This window comes from Oryctolagus cuniculus, chromosome 12 (genome assembly GCF_964237555.1).
Source record: "Oryctolagus cuniculus chromosome 12, mOryCun1.1, whole genome shotgun sequence".
Lineage (NCBI taxonomy): Eukaryota > Metazoa > Chordata > Mammalia > Lagomorpha > Leporidae > Oryctolagus > Oryctolagus cuniculus.
In genome coordinates, this window is record NC_091443.1 from 78360786 (window position 1) to 78380966 (window position 20181).

The window sequence follows — 20181 nt, forward strand, 5'->3', positions numbered from 1 at the left end:
CAGGGACAGCTTCTCCTCACTCCTACTCCCAGAAGTAAGTGGGAGTTACAACTTCGGATTTCTAAATAAATAAGTCCATCCATGAGTTCTAGAAGTTTGCAAGTGATTCATGGACATTACTTATGATTTTAAATATTTGGATCTTTATAAGGGCTACTAAATGACATGTTTACTAATCATGCTTGCTTTGAAATTAAGTAAAATAGCTCAAATGCATTGCAGAATACAAGCTGAAGATGAGCTGGTAATAGTATCCTAAACGTTAAATTAACACAGTGCCATCTAAGTAATCTCCCCCTTTCACTCTAGTATATAAAATGACTCAACACTTTAGAACAATTTCTTCTGAAAGTCAGTTTATGAAAACAGTTCCTTTACAATTAGAAACTCTAAATCCAGAATTCAAAGCCTATTTCCAAAATAAACAGAAGAAAACGTCTATTATCAGTGAACACAAGTGTATTATTAATTTTGCTTCAATTTATTGAGATAAATAAAACATTTTAAAATTCCACTTATAACCATGCTAAACACCAAGAACTGCAAGGAAAAGAAAATCTAACTGAAAATAGCTGCTGCAAAGATGCAAAATCTTGATGCAAACCTCATACCACAACGTAGAACAAATCACACAAACGTGTTACATCACAAACGTGTTACATCACAGGCCCAATGCTCTTCTAGCCTCCCAAAAGTAAAGCACTTCTAATTAAAATCAAACTCTATTCTAAATTCATTAAATTCAAGCTATCAACATCAAAATATTCCCACTGCACTGCTCCACCAATATTTTATGATACTACAAGTATGAAAGACACAAGATTTTTAAAGACGCTTTACAAAACATTCCCCATCTCAGGAAACTAAGTTTTGAGATTTTACAGTAAAATATTATAAAATAACTTTCACTACTAAGTAAATCACATTGAGTTAGAAATTTGGGGAAAACTGGAAAAATAGTGAATTTAATACCTTCTGGCTTAGTCTTTCTTGAGCAAAGGCTACATCTGTTTTGTAGTACCACAATGCCTTACTTAGAAAATACTCAAAAACGCTAGTCAAACGAACAGAAGTATCTAAATTCATGCGTCTTTTTATTTCAGAAACAAAGGACTGTGCGTATTTCCAAGTAGAATGTGTTCTCAGCATCATACTTTTTAAATTGAAAACTTAATTACCAAAAGTAGGAAACAAGAGGATATGTAAGGGCATCAGAAAGGGGTTTAGTATGAAAATGAAATTTGAAGACATCAGTTTGTAACTCAAATTGACAGTAAATCAGCAAACAGAGGCACCTAAATCTCATTGCCAAGCCCACTTAGTAAATTTCTTTGTAGTTAGAGCATCTTTAATGTGCTAAGCTCAGTAAAAGCAAGTATTCACCATGCAAGACACAGATAGGATTCCCTTAACCTGCTGCCCTTTAGACACATCACTCTCTGTTAAACAGGCAGCGGCCGCCAGATGCTCTCATGGAAAATGGTCCCAGATGGTCAGTTGTCCAGTTAACAGAACGCATTGCCCTCCCAATATCCAGAAGTAAGAAGGAAAGGCATGGGAGCTGTTAACACGCGCCTGCTTTCTGAGTTAAACGTATTCGCCAGCTGTAAGCTCGATGAGGTCCCCAACACTGACTTTCCAGAAAAGGAACACTAGACCACAGGGGGTCTCAAGATCAAAAAGCGCCTTCAGGATGATCTAGTCAACAGCTGTACCATCCACACAACTGCATCCCTGCTAGCAGCCCACGTAGGCAGTGTCTCTGCAGCTCCAGGGGAGTGGAACCTGCTGGCCAACAAGAAAGCTCCTGTGTCTGAAACAGAGGCCTCCCATATCTTGAACTTCAATTAGTTCAACCACTCAGTCTAATTTCAGCCAGGAAACATGGAGCTGTTTTAATAATCATGGTATACTGACTGCAACATAGTATTTTCCAGTTTATGCATTAAAAAAGTGATTTTAAACAGTTACCTCAAATAGCACACAAAATGGATTTTTAACCTTTTAAGAAAAAGGCAAAAATACATAAGCTTTATTTTTAAAACATAACAGAAAATAAAAACTTATCATTGGAAAGCTGTATATCAGGGGCTTGCGCTGTGGCGCAGTAGGTTAACGCCCTGGTCTGAAGCGCCGGCATCCCATATGGGCGCCGGTTTGAGTCCCAGCTGCTCCACTTCCAATCGAGCTCTCTGTTGTGGCCTGGAATAGCAGTGAAGGATGGCCCAAATCCTTGGGCCTCTGCCCCCACTGGGAGATCTGGAAGAAGTTCCTGGCTCCTGGTTAGGACTGGCACAGCTCCAGCCATTATGGCCATCTGGAGACTGGCCCAGTGGATGGAAGACCTCTCTCTCTGTCTCTACTTCTCTCTGTAACTCTTTCAAATGAATAAAATAAATCTTCAAATTGCATCCTTTTTTTTTATATTTCCTTAACAGTGAAGAAAACTGAAGTACTGAGTTTGATCTATGATTCTTCATCAACAATTATCCTAAATCCTATTTGTTACTTGATACAGATGGGACACCTTCAACCCAAAAAATCAAAAATCCAAAACTCCTTGGGTGCCAACATAACACTCAAAACGTTCCAGATCTGCAAGGTGGGCATTTGGACTAGAGGCTAGGGTCTGGTCAGGATGCGTGTGTCCCAGATCAGAGCACCTGGCTTCAACATACACCTGTTCCTGACTCCAGCTCCCTTTAATGTATACCCCGGGAGACAGTGATGGCTAAACTAACAGGCTCCCGGCAACCCATGTGGGAAACCTACTGAGTTCTTGGCTACTGGCTTTAACCTGGCCCCAACTGTTTGTTGCAGGGAGTGAAGTAGTAGCTGGACCTTTCTATCTAATCATCTTTTTTAAGTTTCATAATGGGAACATTTCCAGTTTGGGAATTTCAGATTCAGAATATTCAACCAGTAAAGTCTACACAGATGTTTCAAAATCCCAAAACCTCCAAAATCTAAACATTTTTTGTTCTAAGCATTTTGGGTACTCAATCTGTGCTGAGTAATATTTTCTTGGATAAATAACATGTACATGGAAAAGGAGCATGCACCAAGAAGGGGAACAAATGACACTGTTGACAGTTGGTTGGGCTAATGTCATTTCAGAAACAATAGTTTGAGGAAGGTTAGTCTGAACACATGCAACTTGTCCTTGCTGTTTATAAAACTGTCTGACAGAGATCTAAAGTAAAACTTATTTAACTGAATGCAGATCAAATTAAGAACTGGTGTAACAAAATTATGAGTAAAACACCATCTGGAAAGCTACAGCAAAGAACGGCAGAATGGTGTTCTATATTCTTGCATCTGAAAACAGATTCCCACCACTGCGTCCTACTCAAGAGACTCTGGGCTCCCAGCCTATGCTAGCATGAGGCCAGGAGAGACCCAGAGAAGCAGCCTGAAGTACCCTTCCCTCACTTGCAAAGGACAGTCTGTGAGAGAAGCCAGAGTGCTTTATGTAAAATTCTAATACATGCAGGTGTTCTCTCAGTTCAGCAGGCATTTGGTTCGAAACCATAATTAAAGTGATTTTTTTGCACTTAAGGATAAAATGCCACTCATAAGCAACAAATAGTTAAGTGTGTATTTTTTTAAAGATTCATTAACTTATATTACTTATATTACAGCAAGAGAAGGAGAGACACGAGGGTTTGGGGGGTGGGGAGTTAGATATTCCACCTGCTGGTTCACTCCCCAAATGGCTGCAATGGCTGGCACTGGGCCAGGCTGAGGCCAGGAGCCAGGAGCTTCATTCAGAGCTCTCACGTGGGTGCACGGGCTCAATTACTTGGGCCAACTTCAACTGCTTCCCAGTGCATCAGCAGGGACCTGGACCAGCACCCATATAGGGCACCAGCACTGCAGAGAGCAGTTTAACCTGCTGCACCACAGCACCTGCCCCCGAATGTATATTTTATACATTGTCACATCTTTTTATACTCATATATTCATTTTAGACATACTTTACAAATTTTAAATTAATTTATTTGAGAGGCAAAGACACAAAGAGAGAGACGGAGAGAATGAGCGCTTTTATCTGTTGGTTCCCTCCCCAGATGCCTGCAATGGCTGAGGCTGGGCATGAGCCAAGACCTCAACCAAGGTCCCCGAAATGAGTGGCAGGAACCCAACTACAGGAGCCATCACCACTGCCTCCCAGCATGTACATTATTAAGAAGGTAGAGTCAGAAGCACATCTGGGCCGGTGCCGCGGCTCAATAGGCTAATCCTCCGCCTTGCGGTGCCCGCACACCAGGTTCTAGTACCGGTCGGGGGCGCTGGATTCTGTCCTGGTTGCCCCTCTTCCAGGCCAGCTCTCTGCTGTGGCCCAGGAGTGCAGTGGAGGATGGCCCAAGTGCTTGGGCCCTGCACCCCATGGGAGACCAGGAGAAGCACCTGGCTCCTGGCTCCTGCCTTCGGATAGGCGCAGTGTGCCGGCCGTGGCGGCCATTGGAGGGTGAACCAACGGCAAAAGGAAGACCTTTCTCTCTGTCTCTCTCTCTCACTGTCCACTCTGCCTGTAAAAAAAAAAAAAAAAAAAAAAAAAAAAAAAGAAGCACATATGGGGGATATTAATCACCACCTCTAAAAGTCTTTATTTTATACTAAATGTATTTACATCATGAACTTCCTTTTACCCTGCAAAGATAGAAATAATAGAGAAAACAGCATCTTTCATAATACTAATGAATCCAAACACATGTATTTTTCCAGTGTTTCTGGGGGTAGAACTACAGAAAGTGAATATTTAAAGCTACATGGGTCACATGTAATGGTATTATTTTGTACATAAATATGTGTATCATTTACATGCATAAAGTAACACACATATATACCACTCTGAGGCAAATTCTAAGTTAAACTTAATTACCGAGTACTATGTGACCACTCTACTTCTACCTCACATATGATAATTAATCAGGACCTTACACTACCACAAGTGAACTCTAGAAAGAGAAATGGATTCCCAGAGCTAGGGGAAAGATAGAGGGCTAGCCATTAGTTTAACTCGCCAATGGTCATTGGTGAAAACAGTAGGATATTTGTAGTGATGTAGTAAAAACCAATTCTTCTCTTACTAATGTAAGTCAGTTCCCCAGCCTTGTATCCAGTAACTTTTCCCCCAGCTGGTTAGAGAGGGAGAAAAAAGGAAAATCCCAGCAGAGCCCCACTCACCTAAGCCACTGAGCGTGTAGAGCAGGTCCCCGGTGGCCAAGAAAATGGGCCCGTTCTCCTGCTGCCCCTCTTCTCTGTAGTAGAGCTTGTAGCCCTGAACGGCTGCTGTGTCCTTGGCATCTCGTTGCCACTTCACAGAAATGGTGGTGCAGTTCAGAGGCTCCAAATGTAACTCTGGAGACTTGGGAGCTAGAAAGATTCATCAGAAAACATATGTATACAAACAACCCTCAATCCCAAGGGAGACACAAAATACCGCAGATCTCTCAAGCCAACCGTTAATGAAAATAATTACAATAAATTATACTTTAGCTTAACTTTGAGGTGGAGGTAAGAACATAAAATGCTACCTAAAAAAAGACTAAGACATAGATACTGAAAAAAACTTAGCATATATTTGTAAATTTTTTCCAAAGAAGAAAAACTACTTTTACTCCCTCTATAATAAGAGATCATTTTATAACAACAATAAAAAGTGATAATATATTCCATATTAGTAAAAAGAGAAGGGTCCAGGATTTCCCAGTCTAGGGCAGCTGCCTGGTTCAGCACTTAGGTCACTGCTTGGGAAGCCTGCATCCCATATCAGAGCCTGGGAAGCAGCCCAGCTCCTCTGCTTCTAACCCAGCTTCCTACTAATGTGCATTCTGGTAGACAGCAGATGATACCTCAAGTACCTGGCTCCCTGCCACCTATTTGGGAGACCCACATGAGTTCCAGACTCCTGTCTTGGGCCTGGCCTAGCTTGGCTGTTGCAGGCATTTGGGAGATCAATTTCTCTCTCTCTCTCCTTCTCTTTCATTCTCTCTGCCATTCAAATGAAATAAAAATAAACAAAATTTACAATTCCCCAGTCTTATGGTATAGATTGAACTGATGATTTAAAAAATATGTGGCAATAACATTAAGTCTCTACTAGCTTGCATATTAACTTTGGTAATTTAGGTTGATTCTGGCTAATCTGTCCTTAAGAGGATTTGCTAAGTAAACTAGTAGTGCAAACAAAAGATTTATGCACTAACAAACTCTATACACAAAGGTATGACTAAGTAAGAAGTTTAACTTTTGTTTTCCAGATAAGTGCATGATTTGTGGAATATTTTTATTCATAAAACAAACATAACTTAGAGAAGAAAAATCTGATCCAAAGGTAAAAATACTGTTCTTCTTCTTCAATAGTCTTTGGAAATTTACCTCTCACACTGGTAGCTTTGGGTGTCCTGTGTGAAGTCCACACTGATGACTCTCCCAGCCCCACTCTGGTGGCTGCAGTGATTCGGACCAGGTAGACACTATCAGGCTTCAGGCCTTCCAAAAGGTGCTCATGTGTGGTCCCTGGGAGCTCCAGAACTTGGACGGAGTTCTCAGTACTTAGGCGGAAGGACAGACGATACAACACCACTTGGCCACGTCGGTATTTGGCTGGGATCGGCAGCCAGGAGATGAGAATGTCGGTGGGACTTCGACTTGTCAAACTGATTTCAGGAGGTCTCAGAGGAACTAGTCATACAGGAAAACAGGTTGCCAATAAATACTTAAAACTGGACTGCCACTTAGCATACCAGTACATACTAAATTCTCTTTATAGCAACATTTAACATAATAAAGAAGAGACACTTTGAGTTCTGGCAAAGCTTTTCAGAGAAGCAGAGAACAAACAAACAAAAAAAGAACAAATAACAAGGGAGGACCAAGTGTATGGAGCACAAAAAAGTAAGGTTTTTAATTATTATTGTGATTGTTTTGTAATTTTTAGAGGTGACTGTGAGAATACTTAAACCAAATACAGACTACTTTTCAAGTACTTCCATAGTACCCTTCCCTTAAAGCAAAAGGGAGTGAACTATACAAGAAGGAACAAGCCTAGGACTGCAGTGTTATAATCTGGGAGACAATTATTTGAAGTCTAAGAGTTGCACCTTAAAAATCAGTATGAATTTTACATTCTCACATATGACATTTAACATGAAGAAAGTTTTTCCTCCAGTAATTTATATAAAACTAATATTCCAGGACAAGTCAAGAACAGCTGAAGGCAAACTAACATTAAATGTGAAGACTTTGGTCTAGAGTTAGTCTCTCTGTGTTTTAATTCTTTTTCTACTACTTACTACTCTGTGTGATCTTGGCCAATTAACTTTTCTCTGTCTAGGTTTCTGTATACATACAGTGATGATAATACCTTCTGCTACAGTCTTTCCCCACTCAGTTAATGACAATCATTTGTTCAACTGCTCAAGCCCAAAACCTGGGTGTCAGCCTGGACTCCTATACACCACACTCTACATTCAATGCTGTGGTGCTACAAATCTTCTGCTACTCCCTTGATTCATGCCACCACTGACTTTAGCATGTGTTATTCCAACAGCCTAACAGGTTTACTTGCTTTTATCTATTTTTTTTTAAGATTTATTTATTTATTTGAAAGAGTTATACAAAGAGAGAAGGAGAGACAGAGGCAGAGGTGGAGAGAGAGAGGGAGAGGGAGAGGGAGGGGGAGAGAGAGAGAGAGAGGTCTTCCATCTGCTGGTTCACTCCCCAATTGGTCACAACAGCCGGAGCTGTGCCAATCTGAAGCTAGGAGCCAGGAGTCTCTTCTGGGTCTGCCACGCAGGTACATGGGCCCAAGGACTTGGGCCATCCTTTACTGCTTTTCCAGGCCATAGCAGAGAGCTGAATCGGAAGTACAGCAGCTGGGACTCAAACCGGTGCCCATATGGGATGCCAGCACTGCAAGTGGGGCCATACCTATGCCATAGCACTGGTCCCATACCTATTTTCTTAAAACACTGGCTTGTTCAAATGCAAGTCAGATCACTCTTCTACTCAAAATAGTTCAAATTTCACTCAAAAGTAACAGCTCGAGTCTTCATTAGGACTTCATAGAAAGCCCTGTCTGTAAGGCAGGCTCTCATTATTATTTGCTTCATCTTCTATGGCTTTCCTGTTGTCCCCCCTGCTCCAGCCATGCTTTTGCCCTCCACGAGCTCTGCCTAGAACACACTTGCCCCAGTCATCTGCAGAGTCAGCTCCCTCACTTTCATTTCTTTCAGTTCTTCATTCAAATGTCACCTATTCAGTGAGCCCTCCTCTGGTGCTGACTCTGTTTAAAGTCTCAAATCCTCCCAACACTTCACGTTCTCCTTCCCTGAATCTTGTATTTTTCCTCCTTTTTTTGTTTGAAGATTTATTTATTTATTTGAAAGGCAGAGTTAGAGAGAGAGAGAAAGAGAAGACAGAGAGATCCTCCAGCCTCTGGTTCATTTCCCAAATGGCTGCAAAGACAAAGGCTGGGCCAGGCCAAAGACAGGAGCCTGGAGCTTCATCCTGGTCTCCCACAGGGGTGCAGTGGCCCAAGGACTTGGGCTATTCTCCACTGCCTTCCCAGGCACATTAGCAGGGACTGGATGGGAAGTGGAGCAGGGATGCCAGCACTGCAGACAGCATCTTAACTTGCTGCGCCACAGCACTGGCCCCTTCTACTTCTTAAGGAGAAGTGACACCATTTGTAAAGTCAACAACAGGAGTCACTGTGCACTTACTCCTCATGTAGGATCTCTGTCCTTAATGTGCTGTACACTGAGGCTTAATGCTATAACGAGTACTCAAACAATATATTTCACTTTGTGTTTCTATGGGGGTGCAAACGATTGAAATCTTTACTTAATGTACACTAAACTGATCTTCTGTAAAAAAAAAAAAAAAAAAAAAAAAAAGAAATTATCAATTCCCAACTTGACTCTCACTGGGATTAAACATGACAATAGGTCTGATCTGATTTCATCATCATTTAAAAAAAAATCATCTATTATTTTTCACTTTATGTTTCTGTGTGGGAACAAACTGTTGAAATCCTTACTTAAGGTATACTAAGCTAATCTTCTGTATATTAAGATAATCGAAAATGAATCTTGATGTGAATGGAAGGGGAGAGGGAGTGGGAAAGGGGAGGGTTGTGGGTGGGAGGGACGGTATGGGGGGGAAAGCCATTGTAACCCATGAGTCGTACTTTGGAAATTTATATTCATTAAATAAAAGATAAAAAAAAAAAAGGAGAAGTGACACCTATCGCTATCATAGTATATAATTACTGTTTACCCTATTTATTGCTGCTCCCACTAGCAAGTAAGCTGTATGAGGTAAGGGACACTTCTTCATACGTTTTGTTCACTACTAAGTGTTGAATAATACACAGCAAGCACTCAGTAAGTATTTACTGAATGAATCAAAAAGAATGCGGAAAATTAAAGGTTAATTTGTTAAGCACTTCTGAGTCCTTTCTGTGTATGGATGCATTAATTCTCAAAGAAATTCAATGACTGACATCCCATTATCATTTCCACTTTATAGCCAAGGAAAGCGAGGTATAGAGAGGTAAAATCACTTTCCCAAGGTCACACAACTAGTAATCGAAAGAGCCCGAGACAGACTACAGAGCCCACACTCCTATCCTCTAGACGCTCGTGGCTCTTACATAATAACAGTTCTCGTATTGCAGAGTTATGGAGGAATTAAGTGAGATGACAGAAACGAGGATTTTAGAAGGGACACACAGTGAGCTCTCTTAAGTGTCTTGCTGTTTGTGGCACAGATGTGGCTCTGTATCCAGAAACAAACATTTCAGTTTGAGGTGGTGGACTAAGAAAATGGTGCAGGTGCTGGTGCCATGACGCAGTTGGTTAAGCCTCCATCTACAGTGCCAGCATCCCATATGGGCACTGGTTCAAGTCCCGGCTGCTCCACTTCTAATCCAGCTCTCTGCTATGGCCTGGGAAAGCAGTGGAGGATGGTCCAAGTCCTTGGGTCACTGTATCCACATGGGAGACCCAGAAGAAGCTCCTGGCTCCTTGCTTCAGCCTGGCCCAGCCCCAGCCATTGCAGCCATTTGAGGGGTGAATCAGTGGATGGAAGATTCTCTCTCTTTGTAACTGTCCTTCAAGTAAACAAACAAATAAATAAAATAGTCCAGAAATTTGAAAAGCAGTGTCAGAAGGTCTGTATGCTATCTACAAAACAAAATGAACTTCATCAAATGAAAAAGCTCTGGAGAAGGAAAGGTTTAGAGGAGATCCTAACTGCAATGCCAAACTAACAAGTCGCCTGCTGTGCTTAAATCATGATCTTTAAGGATGTAGAGGGAGAATATGAGGACACTTTAAAAAGCACATAGAAAGATGGAGTTAAAAGATAAATTTACTTTGGCACAAGTCAATTTTTAAATCCATGCACAGTTTTTTCAAAATATGTATTTTCATGAACTTTTGAAAAGTGCTTCATACACACACACAAATCAGCCTGTGCTTTATCTCAGACATGCACAGCAGAGGCTATTAAATGACAGAACCAGAGATATTATATATACTGTGGCTCACTCTAACAAAGACTAAGCTCTTAAATGAAAACAAAAATTTGGAATTCAACATCCAGACAAGTGAACATTTTTTCATTTAGTCAAACTCTGACTGTATAAACATCTAAGTAAGTGGCATTGTACAGCTATAAGGAGGATCTCTGAGACCAAATTAGCAAAAGCAGAGAATGGGAATTTTATTTATATATATATATATATATATATATATATATATATATATATATATATAAATATATATATATAAAAATAAATGTTGTGGAAACCTCGTGCAGCATTTTCCGAGGTTGGAAGTAGTATAACTGGGCATATGTGATGTAATTCCCTGTCCTGTGGTGCAGGGTACAAACACGGGCCTGCTGGAGCCCCCACAGAGAGAGACCCTTTCTTCCATACACAATGTGAAGAGTGAGAGGAGCAGGCCAGTTGCTGTGGCTGTCCTGATACATGGCATTTCCTATCTCACACATCTTGCCAACCCTCACAAGAATAACTCAATTTCTAACCCATGGTCAAGAACACACTGAAACACCTTATACCTCATAATAAAGCAAGAGCTACTAGGCTATCTAAAAAAAATTTATGAACTGATAAATACCAAATTTCATTAACTTCTAGTTTCAGCAATCCAGTATCATAAATCTTCAGTCATTATATACATTCAACATGTAATAGTCAATATATTTACTTATTCATAGATAAACTCAAATTCTGTTTGAGTTTTAATTAAAAAATATTGTAATGTGTTCACAATTTAAACTAGGAACTAGGACACTGGGGTTGGGGGCAGCAAATGACCTAGTAGTTAAGACACCACTTGGGACACTCACCCCAAGTACCAGCCCTGCTCCTGATTCCAGCTTCCTACGAATGAGCATCCTGGGAGGCAGCAGATGATGGCTCATGTAGTTGGGTCCCTGCCACTCATGTGGGACAGCCAGACTGAATTCCCTTTGTCCTGGCCTACTCCCAGCTGTTACAGGAATTTGGGGAGTTAATCAATGGATGGGAGAGTGCTCTCCCTCTCTCTCTCTTTTTCAAATAAATAAAAAACTTTAAACTAGGAACTTTGGAGAAACATAAAGGCAATCCAATCATGTCATTATTAAAACTTATATTATGAATCAGAAATAAAACTCTTTAAGCTTTATTTATTTATTTGGAAGGAAAAGTTGAGAGGGAGAGACAGAGACAGAGAGATCTTCCATCTGCTGATTCACTCCCCAGATGGCTGGAATGGCCAAAGCTAGGCCTATCTGAAGTCAGGTCAGGAGCTTCCCCCAGGTCTGCAACATGGGTGCAGGGGTCTGAGCATTTGAGCCATCTTCTGCTGCTCTCCCAAGTGCATGAGCAGGGAGCTGGATAGAAAGTGGAGCAGCTGGGACTCAAACTGGTGCCATATGGGATGCCGGCACCGCAGACAGTGGCTTTACCCACTACGCCACATCACGGGCTCCAGAAATAAAATTCTTTATCCTTATCACATTACTAGCCAAACAACTTAGAACAAGTTAGATTTGAAATGGTAAACCAACCTACTGTTTCATGTATCTGGCTATATAACCCAAAAAGCAGATAATTTCTCTAATTAACACATACATTAAATTGAAATTAATTAAGCCTATGAATGCTCATACTTCAGTGATCTAGAATCATGTTTTCTTACCATCCTCTAGAGTATTCTGCGTAACGTGATCAGACATCTGGCTGGCTCCCATTGGCATATAAGCCACAATGTAGAAAGTATAATTACTGGCAGGTTCCAAGTCATCAATAATATAATGCGTCGTGTCATTTCCGAGGACTACTTGATACTCTTCATTATTTAAACCTTGATTAAAGAACCCAGGTTTAAAAATCGTGAATATTCAAAATGAAATGAGCAAGACCACTGGTTGGTTGGTGGGTCCAATCTGTCACCTTGTCCATCCCTTTACAAAATGTGTACGAGAAGGTCTTTATTTTTAAAAAGTAAACCATGTCTTGCTACAAAGCACTCATCTGAATTTTTCCTGAATAAATCCAACTAAGGAGAATTATTGTCTCTAAGCTTCATTTAGCATCTAGTCAAAACCCACGGTGAAGACCATGTACAGTAGTAACAGCAGAGTACTGTAATTCATAACTCTAAGTTCTACTTGCTTAAGTGCATGGTTTCTCTTTTTTTTTCTTTTAAATCTAAATGGAGCAAACAGTAGGAAATGTAATGGCTCTGTTCATTATAAAAACAAACCAAACCAGAAGTTGTCCTGCAAAAGATCTCAATTCACCCCTACAGATTCTATTATATTGGACTGATGTAAGCTGTTCTCTTATCTACCCTGAAAGTAGGTGAGCTGAGAGCACAGAGTGCGCTTCAGAGTGCTTTGTCCCACAGTGAGCTTTCATTTTTTTTTTCTCACAGAAAAAAATTCTCACCAATTCTTAATAAAATATGCATGGCAAGGTACAGAAGAGGATTTGTCTTTGTGGGACTGAATTCCTACAGAGCCAACCTGCAAAGTGGAACAAGAGCACTGGCAGCTAATGTGCTTTGCTAACAATTCACAGTAAATGCCCGTCAACTTACATCAAAACTCACTAAGGACCCCAGTCCCTTCTCCCCACGCTGGAGTTGCAAACAAAACAGAAGGCAAATTCCAGTATTAAGTTTTCCCACAATTCTGAATTAACTTGATAGCATTTTAATTAGACAAGATTACAGGCATTTCACAACAGACTGGCTAATGGCTTGTTAATTAGGAGCCGCATAGTACGATTTCTGACCCACCAAACAAGCTCCTTGAGTTCGAATTAAAAAGCCTTGTTCTGTCCCTGAATAGCCCACTGAGCCGCATGTGGAGGCTCTAATGAAACAATCATAAAAGCGAACAAGAGGGTCTCCACCAAAACCAGCATTCCTTTTACCTTCCTAAATCACTGAAAGGGAATTAACATACTCCAACATGCTCAGTTATCAGACTTTCATTCTTCTTGCTACCATGACCCCTGATTCACATTCAAAATACTCCTTTTCAAAACACTACTTCAAAGTGCAAAACAAAAAAAAACTAACAGCAACAGCAAAAACAAACCACCTGTTCCTACAGACAATTTAAATAAATCACCAATCTTAGGGAATTTGAATTTGTTTTTCATGTTTACTGAATATTGCATAAAAGTTAAGCTGATAGTGGTTTAAAACTAGAATCTATTGGTTTCTATGAAAAGTCAATAGAGAAATCTCTAGCATTTATAAATGGCTTTTCTTTTTCCTGTGAGACTTTTGCTAAAAGTAAAATGTAAGTATAAAAATCATAATGGAACCAATAATTCTGGATAAAAATTTTAACACATATTTGATTTCTACTTTTACACAAGTGAGATATCAATAAAGAATATCTTGTTCAATTTTCAGAGAGTTCTTCGTGATTTCAGAAAACATTCAGATTATACAAAATCAAATACATGATGAAGTTCATATTTATTTTCTTCCTTAAAAATAACACCTTGGTGTCAACAGATTACCATATTACTATAATAAACAGTAATACCACCATTCTTATGTAACATATTGGTATATTAAATCTCATGTAAGGAATTTATACATTAGCTGTGTAAGATTCCTAAGTACTTGGTAATTTTTTACAGATGGAGATACTCTGCATTAGCTGGTACTTGTTTCTAACAAAAATTCCAACTATATTTACATATACAAAGTAAACAAAGATAGGAAATTTAGGAAAAAAAAAACAGATTCACAGGTGATAGATTATTTTACTAAAGAGATAAATGCCACAGAATTTCAAAAACATTTTGCGGGTTATGTAAAACACCACTTATACTGAAAATAAATCTCTGACAGCAAATGGCACTTAAAAATAAACACTGTTCACACTGCTTACCTTCTGCTTTCATGTAGTGCACAGAATAAGCGATGACTTTGTCTGAATTATAAAGTGGCCTCTCCCAAGCTAAAAGGATGGCTGAACTGGACATAGTTTCAGCATGCACGTTATAGGGGGCACTGGGTCTGTCTTCTGACATTACTACAGTCAGTCTGGCTTTAGATAAAACAGATCCTTGGCTATTCTCAGCCATGCACTGATAAATTGCATCATCTTCAGGAATTATTTGGTTAATTACCAGTTTACTGAGGAAAGAAAAAAAAGCATTTATGTCTAGGAAAAATTACAAAAATAACACAAAAGTCACTTTCAACTACTGCTAAATGTGCTCAGAAATTTGGTGACAAAAATAACTAAACCTTTCTCTCTGTCTCACTGTCCACTCTGCCTGTCAAAAAAACAAACAAACAAACAAACAAAACAAAACAAAACACACACACACACACACACACACACCTCTGTGTAGGGGCCGGCGCTGTGGTGTAGTAGGTTAAGCCTCTGCCTATGGGGCATTTGGGATGCCGGTTCGAGTCCCGGCTGCTCTGCTTCTGATCCAGCTCTTTGCTATGGCCTGAGAAAGCAGAGGTAGATGGCCCAAATGTTTGGGCTCTGCACCCATGCAGGAGACCCAGAAAAAGCTCCTGGCTCCTGGCTTCAGATTGGCCCAGCTATGATCATTGCGGCAATCTGGGGAATGAACCAGCAGATGAAGACCTTTCTCTCTGTCTCTCCATCTGTAACTCTGCCTCTCAAATAAATAAATCTTTTTTATTTTCTTTTTATTTGAGACATCGAGTTAGACAGTGAGAGAGAGAGAGAGACAGAGAGAAAGGTCTTCCTTCCGTTGGTTTACCCCCCAGATGGCTGCTACGGCCAGAGCTACACAGATCCGAAGCCAGGAGCCAGGTGCCTCTTCCTGGTCTCCTATGCTGATGCAGGGGACCAAGCCATCCTCCACTGCCTTCCCAGGCCACAGCAGAAAGCTGGACTGGAAGAGGAGCAACCGGAACTAGAACCCAACGTCCATATGGGATGCCTCTCAAATAAATAAATCTTAAAAAAAAAAAAAAAAACTGCAATCAACTCAAATGAAAAATATTCTATACTAATTACGTATAATTACTTTTAATTATTTTCCGAGTCTATTTAAGTATCTGTGATCTCCAAAACCTGTCTGCTTTTGGTGACATCTTAATCTATTTTTTAAAATTTGGCTTTTAGGGACTGCATTGTGGCATAACGGGTTAAACCTGTAAAGCTGGAATCTCATATGGGCACTGGTTCCTATCCCGGCTGATCTAGCTCTATTCAGATGGCCTAGGAAAAACAGCTGAGGACAGCCTAAGTACCCAGATCCCTGTCACCCGCGTGGGAGACTCAGAAGAAGCTCCTGACTCCTGGCTTCAGCCTGGCCCAGCACTGGCCATTGCAGTTATTTAGGAGTGAACCAGCAGATAGAAGATCTCTTTCTCTGTAACTCTGACTTCCAAAAATAAATAAATAAATAAATAAATCTTTTTTAAAAATTTGGCTTTAAGAAAGCATATTACTCTATAGTAGTACCCAACTTATGCAATATTACAATATATATACACAAAATTCAAGTTAACCAAAATTTTTAAGGTTTCTTCAAATAAGAATGTTAAATGAATTCATATTTATATTAATACAAGTTAGTTCTTAAAGATCATCACGTTTGAGCTGTGGAGAATTTTTAAAAAAAATTCTTCTTTTTTTTTTTTTTACTTTATTGTGGTATATTAGCTAGTGGCTTATCAAAATTGGCTCCTGGGTCTGGGGAACCATCCAACGTTCATATCATTCTAATTTACCAGTTCCATGATCCACATATAAAATACAGATGGACCGTCTGTATTTTAGTTTAATTCAGCTTTAACTACCAAGTAAGTATTTGATATTATAACCATTTTATATAAATATTATAGTAGCAAAGTGATATAGCCTACCTGTTATACATTTTAATTCTACCATTTGAGTGAATCTTCCTTCCATTCTTCAACCATGACATTTTGGGTGAGGGAATTCCTTCTGCCTGACACACAAATCGAGCCGTGCCGGCCCGAGGCCTTGTTAAACTTTCTGGCCATTCAACAAATGAAGGAGGAGCTATTTTTGAAGAAAAAAGAAACAAATTTCTGTGGTCCCAACAGGACATCAAGAGTACAGCAAATGAAGCAAGTTCTTTTCCTGAATATGCCTCTTGTTCACATTGCTATGTATCTATCCATGTGATTTTTGCATCAGTTAGTGTCCACTTCCTCTGTGTTTTCTCTATTGAGACCATCTATATAAACATATTAAAAAATGTGTTCCCACAACCCTACTCAATGGATAGAGGTAACAAATGAATAAAATTTTGGAATGGTGAATGCGCATATGGATTTGTGGGTGGGCAAGGAGAAGTTAAAAGGGGAGCTTGAATTAAAAGGAGCAGAATGGTATGCATGCAATACATGCATGGTGATTTCAGAATGATTCTGTAGTGTTATTTTAACATAGGGATTTAATTTTCTCCTAAAATTCCTTGTTGGATTATAAAACTTCCTGTTAACCTTCATATCAATGCCACAAAGCTAAGAAGCAAAAGCAAACTATGAATGAGGTCAACATTATTTGGATAATTCAGCCAAAGTTTATGTCTCAGTAGATACACTGGCTCAGGAGGATGCTGTACCAGCCTATTGTGATCTGTAGCACCAGCCACACCCCTACCAGGATGAGGTTTCAACATGCTCAGGTATTTGAGGGGGCTGCAGGATCAGTGAACAAGTGGTTAATGGTTCTGATGAGAAGCTGGTGTGTCCCATGTGATCCCAGGTTTCAGAAGCTGGGGAGTCTCCAGCAAATGATGTATCCCATTATGTGTCATCATAAACAATAAAATTATTTCTTTCCCCAAAAAGTGACAAACATTAAAACATAATTTCTCCTGACTGTAGAATGAAAGAAAACATACCTAATACAGTTAAAGTTGCCATAGCAATGGTAAAGTTGCGGGTGCCGGGGGTTGTGGCCCGACAAACATAGACTCCAGCATGCTGCAGCTTGGCATCAGATATCATGAGGTTACCATTTCCAAGTACCCGTGTATTAAAGACATCAATGGATTTGTGATCTATTTCAAAGAGAACACTTCAGTTAAAGCAATGGGACTTATAACCTAAAATTATGTCAAAAGACCACCCTTCAGGTAATTCATCATGAAAAGTACCAATCTGTCCATATTAAATCCTGTTCTCTATCAACTGAAATGCCAAGAAGTCATTCAACTGTCAAGCTTGCATTTAGTACATAAAACAAACATTTTTACCAGCTTCATTAGCATGAACCAAGTTTAAGGAGAAACTTTTCTTCTGAGAACACTCACCAAGACGGCTCCAAGAAATGATCGGCTTGGGATTTCCTGTGGCCATGCATTCCAAAACAACAGTTTGATGCAGAGACACAGTCATGTTCTGTGGGCCAGCTATAATGGTTGGTGAGTGGAAGAGTTTAGTCTCCTCAGCTTTGGGGAGAAACAGACAAAATATAAAAGCAGGCTATAAGTAAAATGAACTCAAACAGCTATTCCTAAATTATCATTTGCTTTCCATTTAAAATATTGAGATTTAACATACATACAAGACACTCATTAAAGAATGCAATTCAATAGTTTTTAGAATTTTAGAAGTTGTAGAACTATTACTACAATTAATTTTTGAACATTTTCATCACCCCCAAAAGAAATCTCATATTCCATACTCACTCACTGTCACTCCCCAATCTCCTCTCTCCAAAGTCTAGGAATCATTAACCTACTTTCTCTTACTTGGATGCTTTGTATGGTCTTCTTGACTTGCCTCTTTTCAATTACTGTTTATGTTACCAAAGTTCATCTATGTAGTAGCATGTATCTTTTTTTAATAGCTGAATATTTAATTATATAATTGACATTATAATTCAGTAATAAGGACAAAAATACTTGAATAATATTTAATTATATGGATAAAACCATTTTATTTATCCACTCATCAGTTGATAGACATTTAGTTATTTGCATATCATTCACCTTTTTTTCTACAAGATTTACTCATTTATTTGAAAGGCAGAGTTACAGAGAGAAAAAAAGAGACAGATGTGGTTCACTCTCCAAATGGCCACAACGGATGGAGCTGGGCTGCTCTAAAGCCAGGAGCCAGGAGCTTCTTCTGGGTTTCCCATGTAGGTGCAAGGGCTCAAGAAATTGGCCCAATTTTCACTGCTTTCCCAGGCCATTTGCAGGGAGCTGGATCGGGTCTGGACTCAAACCGGTGCCCATATGGGATGCCGGTGCTACGCACAGTGGCTTTACCAAGTCACACGCCAGTCCCTATCATTCACTTTTAACTGAGGTTCAAACCTTCATTTAATATGTTTACTAATCTTGGTAAGGTTTTATATGACAGTGGGACAGAAGGAATGCTTCTGTTCTTGTCATTCATACTAAAATGCTAGCAGATCCAACCTCAACATAAAGCACAACATTAAAAAAATCTAGCTCCAGCCTTAAAGTTCTTCAAATTTTCTTTTGTTTAAAACCTTAAGGATCTTTTAAGAGGTAATGTTCCAGATGAGAAATAAACATTCACATAAAATTCAACAATGTCATTAGTCTAAGATGTTGAAATAACAGAAATCAAGTTAACCTGTGAAAGAAGAGTTATGAATAGATAAAAATGACGGTTTTGCAAACAGATTACAATAATTTAAATTAAAATATAACTTTATGATATACTATTACAATTGAAGGAGAAAAAGTAATAGCTGGGCTAAAAATCATGAAAACAGACTAAGTCTCTTTTGTGTGGTACCTGGAATCACTATTAGAGAGGCCTCCAAACTTTTACGTTTGTGGGCCACAGTAGCAGCAACACAACGGTAATTCCCAGCATCCCTCTGGCCCACATCATAGATCTGCAACACTCCTGTCGGAAGGACGGTTACCCTGTTTTGAGAAGAAAATTAATTACACTTCTTGTAACATATTATTATTAAACATATTCTGTAATAGGAATTAACATAATCTTTGCAGTGCTAGAAGCAATAGTTCAAAGATCTTTTTAGAACATTACCTTAATTTTATTGTTTTAATTCGGATCACTAAAGCCCTTTAAAACATAAATAATTCTGCCTGACAGTCTGTGAAATCCATTAGCTTAATTTTACACAGAGAGATTCATTTGACATTCTAACTTAGCTTTAGCCAATTAGTATCCCAGAGCTTAGTTTGATTTTTTTCAAATTCCTAATTTTTAGAAATGTGTTAATATTAATGCATTCTCCAAGCTATACCTGAATGAAAATTTTTAAAAATTAATAAAGTGAGGGGAGGGATGGAAGCGAATAACATTATATTTTTAGAACTGTATGTACAAATCATACTGACTCTGTTAAAATTAATTTAAAATTAAAATAAAAAGAAGAAAAAGTAAAAACTTAAAAAACAAAAACCTTAACAGGAAATATTAAAATTGCTGGCTGATGGTGGTTTTAGAAACTCCTGAAAAGCAGTTAAACTGTGAAAGCATCACCTGCTCAGCAGGGTATCCTCAGGATGTAGAAATTCTAAACTGAGTAAAACGTAGATGAGCACTGCTGGTGTGAAGAAATTGGTAACGGTTACCTCAAGGGAGAGAAACTGGGTTTCTGAGTAAAATCTGGGAGGAAGATTATTCACTATATTCCCTTGTGTATTAT

General features: G+C 39.2%; 1 protein-coding gene across 1 annotated transcript in view; it reads right to left on the reverse strand.

Annotated features, from left to right (window-relative positions):
• PRTG (protogenin) overlaps positions 1 to 20181 on the reverse strand; it is a 158368-nt gene that overhangs the window by 65056 nt on the left and 73131 nt on the right. The window contains exons 4-11 of the mRNA XM_051822352.2: positions 19296 to 19429; positions 17834 to 17971; positions 17423 to 17581; positions 16413 to 16572; positions 14443 to 14690; positions 12225 to 12389; positions 6385 to 6690; positions 5191 to 5379 (exon numbers count right to left, since the gene is read on the reverse strand). Coding sequence (XP_051678312.2) covers positions 5191 to 5379; positions 6385 to 6690; positions 12225 to 12389; positions 14443 to 14690; positions 16413 to 16572; positions 17423 to 17581; positions 17834 to 17971; positions 19296 to 19429 — 1499 coding nt within the window. The remainder of the gene's footprint in view (positions 1 to 5190; positions 5380 to 6384; positions 6691 to 12224; positions 12390 to 14442; positions 14691 to 16412; positions 16573 to 17422; positions 17582 to 17833; positions 17972 to 19295; positions 19430 to 20181) is intronic.